The sequence below is a fragment of the Aquarana catesbeiana genome, linkage group LG03 (genome assembly GCF_042186555.1).
Source record: "Aquarana catesbeiana isolate 2022-GZ linkage group LG03, ASM4218655v1, whole genome shotgun sequence".
Lineage (NCBI taxonomy): Eukaryota > Metazoa > Chordata > Amphibia > Anura > Ranidae > Aquarana > Aquarana catesbeiana.
This window is the reverse complement of record NC_133326.1, coordinates 188,770,910-188,787,821: the sequence shown is the minus strand read 5'-3', so window position 1 is coordinate 188,787,821 and position 16,912 is coordinate 188,770,910. Positions and strand designations below refer to the sequence as shown.

The 16,912-nt window shown below is 40.7% G+C and overlaps 1 protein-coding gene across 1 annotated transcript in view; it reads left to right on the top strand.

Moving 5' to 3' along the window:
- NAMPT (nicotinamide phosphoribosyltransferase) overlaps window positions 1-16,912 on the top strand; it is a 79,949-nt gene that overhangs the window by 39,844 nt on the left and 23,193 nt on the right. Inside the window, exons 2-5 of the mRNA XM_073619656.1 lie at window positions 4,583-4,739; window positions 4,961-5,064; window positions 7,786-7,914; window positions 15,360-15,518. Of these exons, the coding sequence (XP_073475757.1) occupies window positions 4,583-4,739; window positions 4,961-5,064; window positions 7,786-7,914; window positions 15,360-15,518 (549 nt within the window). The remainder of the gene's footprint in view (window positions 1-4,582; window positions 4,740-4,960; window positions 5,065-7,785; window positions 7,915-15,359; window positions 15,519-16,912) is intronic.

Sequence of the window (16,912 nt, the reverse complement as noted above, 5' to 3'; positions counted from 1 at the left end):
TCGCATGCATTTTTAGGTGATTGCTGGTGTGAACAAGCTGTTATGACACATCCTTATGTCAAAATTGTATGCAGTATTCCACTGGATTACCAAGGGCAAGTAATTGGCTTCTATCCTACATATTACTTTTGGGTAAATTAAGCTGATAGTGATTCAGTCATTTTGAGATGTTTGTATCATAGATGCAACATGCTGGCATCTAATTTGCTGTGTATAGTTGCAGCACCTACTCTTCTCTCCCCCTTTTTTTTTTTTTTTTTTTTTTAACTATTCTTTCCACTGTGTTTTCAAAAAAGCATTATGGGGCAAAACATTTCAAAATGTTTATTAAAGCCGGGTTTCCTTTTATTTTTGTAAACTCCACAAGATATTGCTGTATGATCTTTTATCATTCTGAACAATCAACGTTTTTTGTCTGAGCTTGTCCTTTATGACATAGCCATGCAGCGCTGCCTGTTCACAATCCTAAAAGATCACTTAGAGCCGTAGGGCTGTATGATCATCTGCCAAGGCTGTGTAGGTTTAGAAGCAGCCACAGATTGATGCACTGAGCTGAATGACCTGTTGTGAATATCAAGACTGGTCTATAGAGCAGCACTTCACAATTCTGTCTCCCTGCTAAAAAGTGTGGGTGGAAAGTGGTGCGTAAACTGTCTGACCGTGTGTGTGTATAAAATAATCCTGGGTCGCAATAATTGTCACGTAATCTGGATGTAAAATAGAATATGTACAGCACTTACCCATAATGTTACTGCAAAATAGATAATGAATGTAATACATAGATTCAATGAATCCATTAAGACTCTCTGTAAAAAGTAAATTACATTTAGTCCATATTGTAAAGTGCAGTTAACTATAGTCCAGAATAAAAAGTGTGAATAATCCACACTTCATACACCACGTTACTTTTTCCCAAAAAAGTGTTCTATTCCAAGTGTTTTACTTCACTTCCAAAAAATGTTCACATTTTAAAGATGAATACAGTGGGTAACATGTAATCATAAAGGTGTATTGAATTGAATTGAGAGCATGTGTGCTTCCTTTTTTCTTTTTTAAGGTTAGAGGTGGTGCTGCCTGGGAAGAGGAAGACTTGGGCATGAGGAAGCTTAGGCCCCTTTCACACCGGCGGATAGAATTCAGCTTTTAACTGTGGATAGATCAAGTTTTCTACCGCAGCTAAACTCAGAAAATGCTTTCCTATGGCCCCATTCACACACTGCATTTAGCAACGGTTGCATTACATGGGGTTTGGTGCAGTTAGAGAAAATACATTTGACTGTGTCCAGGACCGATTTATTGCAGCTATCTGCACATAACTGCAGGTAATCGCAGTGTACTATTTCACCTGCAGATAGCAGCGGCAACAAGGAGACAAAAAACAGGAAGCACATCAGAAATGGCAAGAATGTTCCACCGCAGCTAAACGAAGCCGCATATAAACGCAGCTAATTGCAATGTATAACTGCAAGTGAATGCTGTGCCAGGATTCTCTGAATTTCAAAATAACAAAACATGCTTTTAACAGCAGTAGAACAGTCGCCTGTGTGAAAGGGGGCCTAATATTCACACCACAATGACAGTTCTATCTTTTTAGTTGTGTGTCCAACTAAGTGGATACTAATTAAGGGCTCTTTCACACGGGGCGGATCAGTGACGATCCGCCCCGTGAACACCCGCTTGCTCAGCGGGGATCTCTCCGCCGATCCCCGCTGAGCAGAAAGATGACAGGTCCATCGCTGCACACTGTGCAGCTACGGACCTGTCAGAGCGCCGCTCTCCCCTTTTGGGGGATCGGATGATGACGGACCGTAGTGTCCGTCGTCATCCGATCCGAAAACGGATGGAAAAGTAGGTTTTTCCTCCGTTACACTTTTCGGATCAGAGCAGGTCGGATGTCAGCGGACATGTCACCGCTGACATCCGACGCTCCATAGGGATACATGTATGTCCGTTTTTCATCCGAAAACGGAAGGATGAATAACGGACATACGGATCCCTCGTGTGAAAGAGGCCTAAGGCAATTTTTTTTTTTGTTAAAGGCCCCTGTTAACCTTACTGTGCTGGTATGCATTGTGTGGTCCCCTCCAGTGCTACACTATAAATGCAACCTCTGGTAATGGGCACTTCTATCGTCTCCTGATCTTCATTTCCTGTTCAAACTGTTCAGCCCTTTGGCCAGACTGTCACAACATCACTCTTAAATGAGTCTTGCATATCCTTATTCTTGGGAGTAATGGCAGAGAGTTTTTTGGGTGTAATTCTATGTATTCCCCATGCTGTGTATTAGAGCTGCAGGATTAATCGTCAAGAATCATTATCGCCATCTTGACTAAAGTGTTTCACAATTCTTTCTTTGCAAAGAATTCTCTCTGCTCTTCTGACGCCACAGCCATCCAAAGAAAGGAAGAGAAAAACTGGGCAGTCTGCCAAGAATCAAAACATACTTTAGCAGTTGAATTTAAAGCAGAGTTCTACACAAAAATGGAACTTCCGCCTTTCGGAACCCTCCCCCCCTCCGGTGTCACATTTGGCACCTTTCAGGGGGGAGGGGGGTGCAGATACCTGTCTAAGACAGGTATTTGCATCCACTTCCGGCATAGACTCCCACGGGAGTCTATGCCTCTTCCTGTCCCTCCGCGCTGTCTCCTGGGAAACACACAGGTCCCAGGAGATAGCGGGGACCAGTTACGATGCGCAGCGCGACTCGCGCATGTGCAGTAGGGAACCGGGAAGTGAAGCCGCAACGCTTCACTTCATGATTCCCTCACCTAGGATGGTGGTGGCAGCTACCGAGAATCGAGCGGGTTATCAGCGTCGGCTGCCGACATCGCTGGACCCTGGGACAGGTAAGTGGCCATTTATTAAAAGTCAGCAGCTGCAGTATTTGTAGCTGCTGGCTTTTAATATTTTTTTTTTTTTTGGTGGATTTAGGTGGACTCCCTCTTTAACTAGAAACATTGTAACAATTTGTCAATGGAAAAGACTGTGCGTAAGTGAAAAAAGTTTAAACACTAAACCTTTTTCTAACATTTGTTGGTTTCAAGATAAAATCTTTTTTTTTTTTTTTTTTTTACTAGAAATTTACTTAGAATACCCAAACATTATATATATTTTTTTAGTAGACATCCTAGAGAATAAAATGGTGGTTATTGCAATATTTTATGTCACACTGTATTTGCACAGTGGTCTTTCAAATGCAATTTTTTTGTAAAAAATTACTTTAATGAATTAAAGAAAAAAAAAAAACTAACCAGTAAAGTTAGCCCATTTTTTATTTTTTTTTTTTTTTTTTTGTATAATGTGAAAGATTTCACGTAGCGAGAATCTGGATTTTTTTTATTCTAAGCAAAAAAAATTGTGATTCTCATTTTGGTCAGAATCGTGCAGCTCTACTGTGTATGTGAGAAATATCTTGACAGGTGTGTGTGTTTTTTTTATTTTTTATTTTTTTTTTTATGGTTATGTTCCTTGTGCTGATTTTTCTTGTGTTTTTTTTTTTTTTTTTTTTTTTTTTTTTTTTTGGCTGCGGTAAAACCTGGTACACTTCTCCCTCTTCTTCTTTTTTTTTTTTTTTTTTTTTTTTTTTTTTGTTTACCCAGCAATCTGATGCTAGTACAGCGATCTCCCCCACTGAGCTGTTGTATTCTGAGGGGGGGACGGCTCTCCGCCATTGCCCGAGAGCGCTGATCGGGAGCCGATTAGCTGCTGGTTTTCTAGCATTTCTACCAAATGACCTGTCAGACCGACTGCCATACACACGGGTCGAATGTCGGACGGTTTTTATTGAACCGGCCGATGTTGCCCGGCATTCGGCTTGTGTGTACAGGGTTATAGGGTTTAAGTTTTTTAAATGTATATCATAGTTTGTAAACTGTATAACTTTCACACCGAGTAATAAACAGGTGTGTGTGTGTGTTGTCTTGTCTTAGTCTGGTAGAAATTATAAACAAAGAACATTTTATAGAAATTAAACTTTTCTGCATCCTGGCTCCCGGACATTTGTCAGCCCATTCACTGATTGCACAATTCCCATCACCCAATGCCCAGGACATGTAGTAATTTTTTTTTTTTTTAACATTTAGCCCTGCTGTGGGCAAAGAGGGTTTAGTTGCAAGATGGACGCATATGAGTATTTGCGCTACTGCCTGAATGCCCCCCCCACTATGTATCCTGGGCTCTGCTTGCCCATCTGTGGTCCCAGGACTAACATAGTGTGTAGAGTTGAGGGAGGAGACTTGTCTGCTCTCCCCCTTCTTGTTGCTGACCTGGAAGTGATGTGTATGACGTCACGTGTGGGTCTCCGTTGGCCGTTTCTACGGCCATCAAGGGTGGGAAAGAATGCAATGCAGTGAAATGTGCATTGCATTACATTCAGTGGAGCACAGGGGAGACATGCAGAGTCTTTCTCTTTTAAAGAGAACCAATCACCAAAAGAATCGTCACATAGGGGACTTTTTGTCCACTGTAGGAAATTTCAACTTGTGTTTCTTCGATCTGAAAGATTTCTACAAATGGCTGTGCGGTGGGTGATTTTGTATTTTACATTTTTATTTTTTTATTTTTTTTTATTCCTCCTTTTCAGGTTACTCACTATAAACAGTACCCTCCAAACACGACCAAAGTATATTCCTACTTTGAGTGTCGGGAAAAGAAAACCGAGGACTCTAAACTTAGGAAGGTGAAATATGATGAAACTGTCTTTTATGGATTGCAGTATATTCTAAAGAAGTATTTGAAAGGTAAACCTGACCACCTCCTACCTTTTCTCAAACAATAGATCTGCTGTCTTTAGAGTTACAAATTTCTTTCTTACACCTGGCTAAAATTGAAGCGAATCACAAACTATTATGACCTCATTTCTGATATTTTATCCGTATGGAACTGGAGCTCACCTTTTATGAAAGCTGATATCTCGCCGACATTTTGCATTATTTTACCGTTTTTTTTCCTTCGCCAACAGGAAAGGTTGTGACCAAAGAAAAAATTCAAGAAGCCAAAGAGGTTTATAGAGAGCACTTCCAAGATGATGTTTTTAACGAGAAAGGATGGAATTACATCCTTGAGGTGAGAATAATTTTGTTGTACAGCTTCAGAGATTATATATATATATATATATAATTGTCAGAAAGATACCTCAACATTTATTTATACACAGATAACACAATTGTCATGGAATATGTAGCCCTTGATTGTCAAAGAGTAGGTTGGAAGGTGTGAAGTTGTGGAACCTCCCTGATCTAGTTATTTAATCTCTTCCTTGGTGTCAAGAAGTCTGCAAGCATCTTAATTCCTCAATTAACATGGCTAAAGATGTCAATTGTTGCCAAATGTACTGGGGTAGAAATGGCAGACCAAATGTACATGAAGACGAACGATGGTACATCCATAAGAAACCACAACACCCAAACAAATTTATATAACTTGGTATATGCAGTGTAGTGAATGCAAAGACCTGTACATTTTGAGACAAAACAAGCTCTCAATAAATAGTACTTTGGAAATGGTTTTTGTATTTCTGGTGGCACCACAGCCCTCGGACACCCTTGTCACATGTCCCAGGAGGCTGCAGGAGTCCAGTCACAGAACAGCCAAGGGGCAGAGCTGCTGCATCATTTGGGGCCAGAACCTGGAAGAGGCAGCTGGCTGAAGAGAACAGGACCAAGATAGTGGAGTAGGACACACATATGCTCAGCTGAATATTGGATCGCTGCAGGAGAGTGATGTGGGTGTGTTTTTTTTTTTTTTTTTTTTTTTTTTTTATCTAGCATAACCGGTAAGTGAGGATAGGGTGGAGAAAAGTAAAGTGCAAGTTCAGTAAGGTTCGCTTTAAAGAAGGACATTCTTTCAAGGACCATGAGATGCACATTTTGAAAGGAGATGACAACTGGTGTACAAGAAGCAGGAAAGAGGCCATCTATAGCAGACTGGAACAACCATCCCTGAACAAGGAATGGGGCCCTTCAACACCATCAAATCTCTACCCTGGTAGTTTGACAGCAATTTGCGCCTTAAGCCATGGAAATTGAAGGATAAGATTGTGTAACTAGAATAGGATTCACACCTCCCATCCTGTTCTTGGGTCAATCCACATCTACACATTGCATGGTGATTGACTTTGGTAAGCCATACATTATGAAATTTTCTTTCCTTTACCTTTCAACCACTGCACTATTGTATTCTGACAGTGGGAGGTTTCTTGGGCCTCCAAATCAAATGATCGCTGCTAGCAGCTAGAGCTGGCTTGGAGAAACTATGAAGCATCTTCAACTTTACAGAACAGGTCCTGTTGAATGTGACCAACTTGAGACAAAGTGATTTTTCTATTTTATAATTTCTACTTTATAGTACATTTATTACATTTCTATGTTATGTGAACTTTTTTTGAAATACAAAATTGCCATAGCTGCCCGGTAACGAACAAGATACCTGTATACCCCTTATAAGCCATGACCATTGTCTTCCTGGAGTTCAGTAATCCCCCACCCACCCGTTTGTATAGAATCTTTAACGTGCACCCTGTAAAGAATTCCATTCTTGGTCAGCCAGTGTCTTTGGCTTCTATTTTGATAATGCTTGCTGTTCCTTCATGTGCTCCAATGACATTTGTACTCTACTGCACCCATTAATGTCTTTAGAAAGTTTTAGTGTGAGGTAAAAAGACCTTTAATGCCAAGCTAACTTGTGGACTTAATTTTGAATTTGGTTTTGCACTTCTAACCAAATGGGCTCTTCTTTTAGTTTATTTTTTTTTTTGTAGAAGCTCTTGCACAACTAGAATACATCAAAGTAGACACATATACATGCTATGCGTTGGTTGCCACCAGCAAATTGCTGCTGTTATTTTTACTAGTGCAGAGCCATGCCTTTGCAGCCAATCTTGTGCTGAAATTAAGGGTTTATTTAGCGCTCATTTATACCAGATACCAGATGCAGTGAGGCGTATTTTAAAAAAGAGGGGGGGAGAGTACAGCATGCTGCATTTTTCTTCACTTAACCGCGCACGAGCACTTGTAAATGCAACTTGGTAAAGATAATAAATTGAAACAAAAGAAATAATTCACTAGAAATGCGCAAGCAGAAACGCACAGGAAAACAAATTGTGGTGTAAGTGAGCCCTTAAAAAGAAATGACTGCCACTGCTGACCTTGTCGACAAATGCTAGTTGCTTGGCTGTTATGTTTCTGTAATGGCTCTAATATTTTCATGTGTCACTGACAAGATGAACCAAGTATGGAAATATGCTGCATACTTGTACATGTCAGGAGCTCAGTGTGTGTTTGTTTTTTTGTTTTTTAATTGCCAGAATTACTATTGCAATTAAATGAGTGAACGTCCAAACTCTTGACGCAACGAAAACGCATTTTAAAAATTTGACTTTTTAGGCCTGTTTTTTTTAATGCTGCTTCTTTTCTTTCAAGAGAAAAATGTTCAGAAGAACATAGTGAGGCCTAAGAGCAGTATAAATGTACACAAGCCACAGATTCCTGTAACTATATGATAACATTGATGGATTACATACGATTGTAAAGTTTTTCCTTACTGTCACATTCATACTATTTGTACCCTTTTTTTTGTTAAAATGGCACTTGAACTTTGGCACGTAGTGCTGTCTGTGGGACTGGAATTTTTGAGCTTTCTGTGCTCTAGCATGAGAACATTATGTAAAGGACAAGTACTGTAAACATTCCTAATTTAGTGATACCACTTCATTGTATTAAACTGCCATGTTTGTAACTAAAATGTCCCATTGCTCCTATGAACACATTTGTTTCTTATGTTTTTTAGAAATATGATGGACATCTGCCTATTGAAGTGAAGGCTGTGGCTGAAGGTAGTGTTATCCCCAGGGGAAATGTCCTGTTCACGGTAGAAAATACAGATCCTGAATGCTACTGGCTTACAAATTGGATAGAGGTTTGTGACAATTGTGTGTTTAGCTTTTATTAATTCTGCCTCTCATCTGTTTCTTTCTCCATGGTATGTTGGCAATATGCACCTGCTGTGTATGCTTACAGTTGATCCACATTTTGGAGTCCTCCTCTGGAGCAGAAGTGGCAAGAAGATGGATTGTTCTACATCAGAGGCACTATGTCCTTCTCTCTTGTCCTAGAACAGGGGGCTTTTAAACAAAGGGCCAGTTCACTGTCCTTCAGACTTTTGGGGGGGGGGGCAGATGGTAGCCAATGGGGGTAGAAAGTCCCAGACCCAGCATCAGTGAAAATAAACGTAGCCTTAGGCTTGGTGGTTAGTAGGAAGGAGGAGTAGTGCCCTATCATTGGTATTGGTGTAAGGAATATTGCCCCATCATTAGTATTTGGAAGAAACAATGCCCCATTGTTGGTGTCAGCGGGAGGAACTGTGCCCCAAGGGCCGGATAAAGGCTAGCAAAGGGCCGCAGTTTGGAGACCACTGTCTTAGAATACAGTGAATATGTGTAGGGTTTTGCTTCTCTGGCAGCTTGCAAAAAATGAAATAAAAAAAACAAATCGGAGGGACCAGTCCCGTAACAGCTGCAGGTCAAGTCGCAGCATGCAAAAAAAAAATTGGAAGTACGTATGTCAAACAGTTATTTGGCTTTACTGCAATCAGTAGGAAACTGAGCTTACTTAGTATACATTCTAAATTTTGGGTCCTGAGCTCTTTATGATTTCTTTGTGACATCTAAAACGCCTGAATGTGGTATGTCGATTTGTGACTGATGCACGTTGGTACTGTTCTACCCAAATATCCCTCCCGCACATCTGCCAGTTGAGAGATGGATATATATGTAAAGCCTTGTGAGCTGCTATGTGTAATGCAAATTGCCCACACTTCCTGATAATGTGACAACACAAATAAAATTAAACCAATTAGTGCAGCGCTAAATAAATACTACAAATTAATATTAATATGCAATCTCAAAGTGCTCTGTGTCTAACAAAGTGCAATAATAAACTGCTTTTAGTGCAAAAAAACATTAAAATGTCCACACATAAAGTGCAATGTGCTTGATACTCCACACGGTATCCTTATGCCCTCCAATCCATAACGTGACAGTCTATTCTATATTATTTGAAGAATATTTTGTGAAAACGTGGTATCTTCACACTGCTCCACCTGTGTGCACACAGCATCCTGGTGCAACCCTCCACCAGATGTACTTTGGACATTTTATTGTTTTTTTGCACACTAAAAGCAGTTTATTATTGCACTTTGTTAGATACAGAGCACTTTATTAAATTACACATTTTTATTAATTTGTAGTATTTTACTTAGCGCTGCACTAATTGGTTTAATTTGTTTTCAGTTGAGAGATGGGCATTTTATGTTCTACTTGGTTAGCTATGTCTTCACCTTTGCTGCTCTCAAGTGAAGCCAATTTTCTATTTTTCCTGATGTCTGATTGTAGAGCATGAAAACTGACCAAGGAATCATACAGTTCTATATATACTTTTTTATTTTTGCTTCTTTGTGTCTGTTGATGGTACCCTTTTTTTATGCCGGTTTGATCTACTAAAAACTTGATTCCTATGGCAAGGGTCAAAGTAAGAGAATTATATTGAGTAGGGGTTGGATTGATTTTAATATTAAGGAACCGTTATTTTTACCAGCTGATTTGAATAAATGTTTTTTTTAATGTAATGGTTTTTGGTTTAGTTTTTTATTAAATCCAAAAAAGCAAGTACTTCACAGCACAGTCTGTCATAATAGTAAACTGGAATGTCTCCTCTTACGTCGTTATTGATCAAATGCTCTTCACAAAGAAGGTCATTAAGAGAGCATGTTAAAGGGTAACTACAGTTTAGTGGAAAAAATATATAGTGTATACAATGAGACGCAAATTTTATTGTAATTGAATTCTTAAAATTGACCTTTTCCCTTTTCAGTCGGCTGCGTGGTCTTGTTCTGTAAAATGCAGTATAGCAGCCTGGATGCGTTCTGTATACAGAATGCCCCCAGATATGTAATTTCCTACTCGTTTTATTGGCTTACTGATATTCCCAGAAGTCTGCACTAAGATACAAATCAGATTTTAAGCATCCCCTGCAACAATACTCAAAAGGGAAAATGTCTAAAGGGGATACAGACCCTGCCACTTTCCTCATTAGAGCCCTGCAGATGCAGCAGCTGGTTAATTAAACACTCCCATACAGATTCACTTTGCGCATGGAGACAGACAAACACAGGGATTTGTTCAGAATAACAAAAGGTAGGAATCTGCAGCAAAGTTTATTAAAATTCCTACAATGTACATGGATCATCCAGAGGCGTGTGTGTGTGTGTTTTGTTCCACAACAAGAGCGGAGTTACTCTTTAACTAGTGGGAAGCGCCTTTAGTAAACTGCAATAGTTTTAAGCAAACACTTTTTGTAGTTTTGAACTCTGTGGTACTTAGAAGATCAGTTCTATATAAAAAACAGGCATCCTTCCATAACTTGCTTTGATATCGCATCATTTCAGTGGTATTAAAGTAGCATTCCAGCCTAACACTAAATATACTTAATGTCCTCTGCCTCCTCCTGCTACCTGAGCTGTCTAACCTATGTAAAGAAAATAAAGTTTACTTAACCTATTTTTAGTATACTCTGTTCTGGTCATGTGATCTGCAGCTCCAGCTACCCTGTGTCTGTGAGCAGCTGTAGGGGAGAGGAGGGAGCTCCAACAATGGCTGGGACATGGGAGTCTATAAGGGCCGTCACTGCTCCTTGAATTCCCAGCCTTTGTCGAGCATTACCCCCTCTACCTTGCAGCTGCTGCTCACTAACACACAGGGGCTCACATGACCGAACTAGAAAGCCTACACATTTTTTTTTTTTTTTTTTTTTTTTTTTACAGGTTAGGTAGCAGGAGGGGAGAAGAAACCCATTTTTCTTAGAATTAGTTTGTGTTAGGTTGAAATTTTACTTCATCACTTTCCCGCCGTCTGCACACGTGCCCTTATTTTTGGGGCCGCATATATGCATATCTGTGTTTGTGCTGGGCGTGTGCTGCTATTTTGTGGCAGTTTTCCTTCTGATAATCAAAGTGATTGTAAAGTCTTGTTTGGTTTTTTATTTTGTTATTTTTGGAGAAAAAAAAAAAAACATATTATACTTACCACCTCTGTGCCGTGGTCTTGCACAGAGCAGCCCCTATCCTCCTTTTTGGGTCCCTCTTCAGGACTCTTAGCCCCTCTCTCCTGTGAAGTGCTATGAGGGCACCCAAGCCGAGTTACGGCTCCTTGTGTCCATTCAGACACGGCGCCCCAGTGCGCCCCGAGGAACTTGTGGACATAGCTAGAGAAAGATGGGGGCTCGGGTACGTATCAGGGGGTGCTGAGGATGACTGCTGCACACAAGGCTTTTTATCTTGGAATGCATTAAGATAAACTTTTATTTTACAACCACTTTAAAGTCAGGTGATATGATATCCATTGCCATTTACCATTAAATGAAAGCCCAATTTGCCCTGAAAAAACAATCCTCCCATTTATGCCCTCCCACTGTTGCAGTCTTAAAGCGGGGTTCCACCCAAATTTTGAACAGTATCTGTATGTATTCTCTTCCTTGCCTAGATGCTGACATGCCGTTTAAAAAAATTTAAATCGCCGTAATTACCTTTTTATTTTTCTATTCTTCTTTGCACTTCCTGGTTCTCCTCCCGTGGGAGTAGGCGTGTTTCTAGCCTCTCCCAGACTCCTGGGAGCTAGTCTCAGGCTTCCCAGGATGCCACTGAGCATGTGCGGGAACGAGCGGTGAATACTGGGAGCACAGCATTCACCACATCCAGGAAATAAATGCTTGTGGGCTTCAAATGTCCACAATGAAGATGGAAACCACCTGCATTGAATAATATAAGTTATTCTTTCCGACGAAATCTGACACAGGCGGACATATTACACACAATATGTGAGTATGTAATGCTGAGAAGAAAAGTTTGTGAATGAACTAAAAAAAAAAAAAAAACGATAGATAGGTGGACCCCCGCTTTAAGGGGCAAAGTCAGGCTCTCTTGATGAGAGCCTGTGACAGCCCTTCAGTTGTATTGACCCATGCCACACCGCAAGATTTTTAGCAGTAATTGGCCATAAAATGTGATTTGATGCTCAAGTCACAACAATAGACAATGTGCCTAAGCTGATAAAACGCAAACCATTTAAATTCTTGTCTTTATTGAACAAGCTTATTAAACATTCATTGTGCTGGAGGAAAAAGTAAGGAGACCCATAGACCAGGGGTGTTGAACTCCATTTCATTGCAGGCCACATCGGCAGTATGGTTACCCTCAAAGGGCCAGTTGTATCTGTAAGACTGTATCTATTTTTTTTTTTTTTTTTCAGGTATGTGTTATGTACAGAGGAAAGTCCAGGAGTATGCTATGTGCAGAGTTCAGGGGTGAGCTGCGTGCAGGGTTTAGGGGTGCTCTGTGTACAGGGCTTTTTAGGGGTGCCCCATGCAGTGTGCAACTCCAACACCCCTCCCCCCAAGCTTCCTTGCATCTCTACTCTCTCCTGTCCTCGCTGAGAGGGATCTGTTCAATCCAGAAACCACTGAAAGCAAAGCTGTCCCATGTAAAAAACAGAAGGCTTTTGTGTCTTACAAGTGGCAGCAGGGAGCAGGAGTGGAGGGTGAGAGCTGGAGGTGGCAGAATGGCATTGTGCCACAATCCGGCTGCAAAACTGGTGTGTGGGAGGGTCACATGATGGGCCTGTTAGGCTGAATCTGGCCCATGTGCCTTGTGTTTGACATCTGTGCCATAAACTAACTAATTAAACGAAAGCTAATTGAAGTCAGTAGTTTGCACACCTGGAGTCTAATTAACCACTTGCCGTCCGGCTCACGCCGATATATGTCGGCAGAATGGCACGGCTGTGCAAAACAACGTATGGATACATTGTTTCCTTTAAGAGCTGGCGGCACAGAGGGGGACCTGATGCGCGTGGCCGGCGGGTGCGATGGCCACCCGCGAGCACGAGAGCCAGCACGGGTGTGGGGGTGTGTGTGTGTGTGTAAAAAACCACACAAATCCCTGTTCTGTCAGAGGAGAGGAGACAGATCGTTTTGTTCCTAGTAAGTAGGAACAGAGATGCTGTATGTCTTCTCCCCCAGTCAGTTCTATCCCCATACAGTTAGAAACACTAACTAGGGAACACATTTAACCCTTGATCGCCCCTTAGTGTTAACCCCTTCCCTACCAGTGACATTTACACACTAATCAGTTTTTTATAGCACTGATCGCTGTATAAATTTTGAGATTTTACTTAATTTACTCCATGTATTGTTTTTGATCATTATGATCAAATCCATTTAAAGTCCCATGGGCAAAGTTCTGTTGTATTGTATATTAGTTGGGGAAGGAGGTGTCATAACAAAGGGACAGCCTTCAGACTGCTGCTTTTTCATGTTAAGCCTAGGTGGAAGACCCCTATATGCCCTATTTGGTCTGTTGCTGTTCTCTGGTCTTATCCTTATATATGCATAACTTGCATCTTTAACTAGACATGTATATTGCAGTCTTGATTCTGGTCAGCACACAGGCTTGGTTCCGTTGTGCTGTGCCCCCACTGGTGGCTGTGGCGTGTTTTCCCTTCTGCTTCTACACCCATCGCAGGACTTCCGTGTGTGGGGTCTCCATGTTTGGGAAGTAGCACGTCATCCAGCTGGCTGAGGGAGTCAACGCATGCGCGCTGTGTGCTCGCATCATAGCCACCTGCGCATGGCGTTAGGGGCAGAGCCCACTGCACCCGCCTGGGTGTTTAAGGCTGGAGGGCCGACGTGGCGTTAACTCTTTTCCATTTCTTTCCTCACCCTGCAGCCGTGAGGTCATACCACCTTGGTAAGCACTATTTTACTCATTACTTTGGTCACTGATGGCAAGACTCCTACACTTCCTACTGACGCACACATGTTGTGTGAATCAGACACTTATACTCCCCACATCAATCAACCATGTTTTTTTTCCTCATGATGACCCTCATCTTTACTATTCATTACTTTTTCTTGACTATTCTTTGACACTTTCCTACACCATTCCCTTTTTCACTTTTCCTTCCCTTGTGCATCACTGTCCATATTGTCGCTGACTTGGTACAGTACATTGATATTTTTTTATACAATTTGACTCCTAGCTAACTTTAAGTAGCTTTCTATGGACTCTGTATACTCATACATATTTTTGTTAGTTTTTACGCTGCATATGGCCAATGGGGGACCCCCAAGGAACACTCTCACTTTCCACTCATTTTTCCGTCATGTTTTTTTCCCCGCCTGGTCTGTTTGGGTGTGCTGGGTCACGCTCCTTCAGCTCCCAGTTGGAGTGCCTTTCGCTCCTGCCATGTGGGGATTAGCCCTCGGATCCAATCTTCTGATACAAGTATGGGATGTCCTAAACAGGCCCCCTGTCTTTTGTCTGACCACGACCAATACTGTATGTCTTATCTCATTGATATTTACCTTTTCAGACATTTTGCACAAGCAGACATCAACTCCTGAAGAAGCGAACTACGCTTGCGAAACACGTCGAGTATACATATGTACATGCATTTTTTGTTTTACTACCATTGCATATCACCATGTGTATGGCTGTTTACAATTGGCACTATGCTGTCTCAATGGGCTACCATTCATGTCTGTCTAATCCTTACGCAAATAAATTTTGAGATTTTATTTAATTTACTCAATTTATTGTTTTTGACCATTATGATCACCTCATTTAAAGTCCCATGTTCTGATGTATTGATCGCTGTATAAATGTCAATGGTCCAAAAAATGTGTCAAGTGTCCGATCTATCTTCTGCAATGTGGCAGTACCGCTAAAAATCGCAGATCACCACCATTACGATTAAAAAAACTAATAATAAAAATGCCATAAATCTTTCCCATAGTTTGTAGACACTAACTTTTGCGCAAACCAATCAATATACGCTTATTGCGTTTTTATCACTTTAACTGACAAATGCGGTCTTGCAAAGCTGTACCCAAACAAAATTTGTGCTCTTTTTTTTGTTTATAGCGCAAAAAATAAACTGCAGAGGTGATCAAATACCACCAAAAAGTTTTATTTGTGGGGAAAAAAAGACACAAATTTTGTTTGGGTACAACGTCGCACGACCACAATTGTCAGTTAAAGCGATGCAGTGCCAAATCGTAAAGTGCTCTGGTCAGGAAGGGGATAAAATCTTCCGGGGCTGAAGCATACATCACAATAAGGTGCTCTCTGAAGAACTATAACTAAGATTATATGCCCTACGTTGGCGGGAAGTGATTAACATACTTGTTTTGTGTTTTTTTTGTTTTTTGTTTTTTGTTTTTTGTTTTGTTTTTTTTTTTTCTATCCATCTATCTCACACTAGATGCTTGAATGCCAGCAGTTAATTTAATCAAGTTATTTTGCTCTTTTAGACAATCCTTGTTCAAACATGGTATCCCATCACTGTAGCAACAAACTCAAGAGAGCAGAAGAAAATTCTTGCAAAGTATTTGCTGGAAACATCTGGTAGCCTGACAGGACTCGAGTATAAATTACATGACTTTGGCTACAGAGGAGTTTCCTCACAAGAGGTAAAACATTATTCACTGATTTTTTACAATTTAATCTGTTTCTGATATGAGATTTCCATAGTGTTAACATTGAGCGTTTATGTATTGTCCTCACTGACATTGTATCACAGGAGACGTAAGGTGGGGCTGCCATTTTTTACCTGCTTCTTAAAATGTTAAAACGGTTGTAGACCGTGGCAGTAAAGAAAAAGGTGGGTGAAAAAAATACCCCCAAATAAGGTTGTAGGACTTTAACGGCAACAGCGTAATGTAAAAACAATTTTATTCCATAGAAAAATTTATGTATACAAAACATTAGCATAGTTAATAAACATAATACAGTGAACACAATAAAAAGCTGAAACACAGCTGTACTGATGTGCATTGGGTAAGGATGCTTGTAATGTCTTCCACGAAGGCCTACGCATTTCGGGACTGAAACTGACCGTCCCTTTGTCAAGGGCGACTCGTGGGACAAGCTCTTACTGTATGGTGAAATACAAGATTGGAAAAAATATAAATAAATACAACATTTTCTACCGCATAATATTGTCATAGCATTGCATAGAGAACATGAAGTCTATGAAACCAAAACAAGAGAAACAGCCTACCCAAACATGACAGTGTTGGAGCACCCATTGCCCAAATCACGGTGGCGGATATATCAAAACCACCCACAGATCCAAAAACCGCCCTAGATTCACCACTGTATATTTTCTAGCACTCAGGTACGATACTATTTACTGAGCCGACTATGACCCTTGGACTGACATTTTTGACTTAGATAATCTTTAATTGAATACTATATTTTTTATTATCCTTTTCAGACATCCACTTGGGTCTGTGCCTTCCTGACACAGTACCCTTTTGGACGGGCTACGTGATTCGGTGTCTTTTTTGGGGGTGGATCAGTGTGGGCAGAGTGGGGCCAGCCACACACACCCAGGCTCCGGTTTTTGGATCCGTGGGTGGTTTTGATATATCCGCCACCGTGATTTGGACAATGGATGCTTCAACACTGTCATGTTTGGGTAGGCTGTTTCTCTTGTTTTGGTTTCATAGACTTGTTCTCTATGCAATGCTATGACAATATTATGCGGTAGAAAATGTTGTATTTATTTATATTTTTTCCAATCTTGTATTTCACCATACAGTAAGAGCTTGTCCCACGAGTCGCCCTTGACGAAGGGACGGTCAGTTTCAGTCTCGAAACACGTAGGCCTTCGTGGAAGACATTACAAGCATCCTTACCCAATGCACATCAGTACAGCTGTGTTTCAGCTTTTTATTGTGTTCACTGTATTATGTTTATTAACTATGCTAATGTTTTGTATACATATATAAATTTTTCTATGGAATAAAATTCTTTTTACATTACGCTGTTGCCATTAAAGTCCCACAACCTTATTTGGGGG